We start from the raw sequence: 2,958 nt of genomic DNA, 5'->3' as shown, positions 1-2,958 counted from the left end.
GAGTAAAACTGACCGAGTTTGACTTCCGCCTGGTACACGTTCCTGGTACCCAAATGGTGCAGAGCAACGCTCTCTCCCGCCGACCCGACCATGACGACGGCTCTAATGACAACACCGACGTCGTTATGCTCCCACCGGAAGTATGGGTCGCTGCCATCGACATCGACACCCGCGACACCATCCTTTCCTTTAAAGACGACCCAATAATGAAGGAAGGCCTCACTGCGGCGCGCACTGGAGGAACACCACGCACTGGAACAGACTGGTCCATCGATGATGACCTCCTCCTATACCAGGATCGGGTCTATGTACCCCCAGATGAGTCTCTTCGCAAACGTCTTGTCTCCCACTATCACGACCTCCCCTCCGCAGGACACCCCGGTGTTCAGAAAACCCTCCTCGGCTTGCGCCGTGACTACTGGTGGCCGAGCATGGCCCAGTTTGTCGCTCGCTATGTTAACGGCTGTGGCATCTGCCAGCAAATGAAGGTTAACACACATCCAGCCCGACTGCCCATCACCCCCATTCGACCCCGCGCAAATGCCAAGCCCTTCAGCACATTCTCGTGCGATTACATCACCGACTTGCCACCGTCCAACGGCTTCGATTCAATTCTGGTCGTAGTGGACCACGACCTTACGAAGGGGGTAATTTTCATCCCATGTAACAAAACAATTGATGCTCTTGGGACGGCAGACGCAATGTACCGAGAGGTCTACAAGTGGTTTGGACTCCCAGACAAGATCATCAGTGACCGAGGACCGCAATTTGCGTCCAAAGTCTTTCAAGAACTTTGCAAAATGACTGGGGTTCAATCAGCCATGAGTACGGCATTCCATCCGCAAACCGACGGCGAGACAGAACGAGTAAACCAAGAACTGGAGATCTACCTCCGCTGCTTCACTGCCAATGATCCGGATAAGTGGGCTGACCATCTTCACACTGCGCAATTTGCTCACAACTCCCGCGAGCATTCCACGACGAAGACGTCCCCATTCAAACTCATGATGGGATACGAACCTCGCGGAATACCCACTGCGCACCCCGGATCAAACATGCCGCAAGCAGCTTATCGCCTCAAGGACTTGCAAAACATCCGTGAGGAAGCACATGCGGCAATGGAGATGGCCCAGAACATCCTGGCCAAGAGAGTAAAAAGGAAGGGGGGTTCCTTCCGTAAAGGTCAGCTGGTATGGCTAGACTCCCGGAACTTGAAGCTGCCGTACCCGTCCAGGAAACTAGCCCCGAGGCGAGAAGGGCCGTTCAAAGTCCTAGACAAGATCGGAACGGTCGCATACAAGCTAGACCTCCCTAGCACCTGGCAAGTCCACCCCGTTTTCCACGAATGGCTTCTATCTCCCTACTCGGAGATGGAGATCCATGGTCCGAACTACACGAGGCCACCTCCTGACCTTATCGAGGGCGAAGATAACTACGAAGTCGAAGCCATCATCGGACATCGAGAGAACAAGAGGATGCGACGCCGCGAATATCGCGTCAGGTGGAAGGGTTACTCAACAGCCGATGACTCATGGGAGCCCGAAGCGAACCTGACTGGGACGGCTGACGAAGTGTTGGCAGAGTATAAGAACAGGAAGGACTTGAGCTGAAACGATAGCAGCTCTACCCAGTCGCTACATCCCCACTCGCACCAACATGTCTTCCACCCTCTCGTTCCTCGACCAGTTCAACGCCCCCTCGACCGAAGGCGGGAAAAGGCTCTCAATCTACACCCCTAAGCACACCCACGTCGGCGACAGCACCTTGCTGACGCTCCTTCTCAGTAATCCCACCGACGTTTTCAACAAGCTCAAAGCCCACAACCCCGAGGCAACCAATGCCACCGATCGCGCTGCACTAGAGGCGTATCTCTCCGCCCGCCGCGAATACGACGAGGCTGTCAAGGCAGCCGACGAGGCCATCGACCACCACAAGCGGCTCCTACGCCAACAGGACGACCGCGTCCTCACCGAGCTCATCCGGCTCGACAATCTGAAAGTTGCCCATCGCTTTCAACCGCTCTTACCACGCAGCATCCAGGCACGGCACAACAAATTCATCCCACGCGCCATCCCCAATGCGTACTTACCCCTACCCGCACCCCTACCGACGTCTGCCTTCAGGCGCCCCCCGATCCCATCCCCTTTCCTCCAAGCAACGCCGCGGAGCACTACCATCCCGGCAGACTGGCAACCCAACCCTGGTTGGACCCCGAAGGGAAGCTGCAGGCGATGCGGATCGTCTCGACACTGGGTACGGGACTGTCCAGACGTACGATGCGCAGGATGCGGAAAAGAAGCCCCTGGACACCTGGAGCGAGAGTGCGGAACCAGGCCGATGAAGCGACACGTATCCGCACCACCTGAAGAACCTGCGCGACGCGTGGGGGTGGTCGTCGACAACATGTTCCTCGAAGGAATCATCAACGAGGCGAAGGAGAGGAAGGAGAAAGAAAGGCAGATGAAAGCGATACCCATCCCTCCCCCGCGTAGCGCTAACCCCCCCGCCAGTCCCGTCGTGGGACCTTCGCGCCCCCGCCCCGATATACCCGTCGTCTTTCGCAAAGTCGATCCCGACTGGACACCGGACACCACTCAATGGACGTGGGACAGCTCCTGGCTGAATCAGAAGCACCTCTCTGGCGAGGAATGGATGAACGTAGGGAGGAACGCACGCAAGGAGTGGTTCGACGAAGAGGAGGACGACGGCGTAGATTGGGAGTTGTATGGAGACGGTGAGCAGTAAGTAGTCGAATGGGACTTCGACTCTGGTAGGGGGGTAATGAAACATTTGTCTTTCTGTTCTATTCCTTGTACTACTAGCGCCCATACTGGCGCCTGTCTTAGCGCTCACCCGCAGGTTGAACATTATGTAGCTTACATAATGGGGTCCGTGCGCACTTCGTGCCTGGTATCGTACCACTACGTTTCTTTCTTCACTAACACGACCACATAGACA

At 56.3% G+C, this 2,958-nt stretch overlaps 1 protein-coding gene across 1 annotated transcript in view; it reads left to right on the top strand.

Moving 5' to 3' along the window:
• Positions 1-1,656: 1,656 nt before the first annotated feature.
• Positions 1,657-2,958, top strand: part of POSPLADRAFT_1146491 (hypothetical protein) — a gene marked incomplete at both ends in the record, with an annotated part of 2,164 nt that continues 862 nt past the window's right edge. The window contains one exon of the mRNA XM_024485940.1: positions 1,657-2,741. Coding sequence (XP_024337644.1) covers positions 1,657-2,741 — 1,085 coding nt within the window. The remainder of the gene's footprint in view (positions 2,742-2,958) is intronic.

This window comes from Postia placenta (genome assembly GCF_002117355.1).
Source record: "Postia placenta MAD-698-R-SB12 unplaced genomic scaffold POSPLAscaffold_9, whole genome shotgun sequence".
Lineage (NCBI taxonomy): Eukaryota > Fungi > Basidiomycota > Agaricomycetes > Polyporales > Adustoporiaceae > Rhodonia > Rhodonia placenta.
This window is presented reverse-complemented; position numbering and strand designations above follow the sequence as displayed.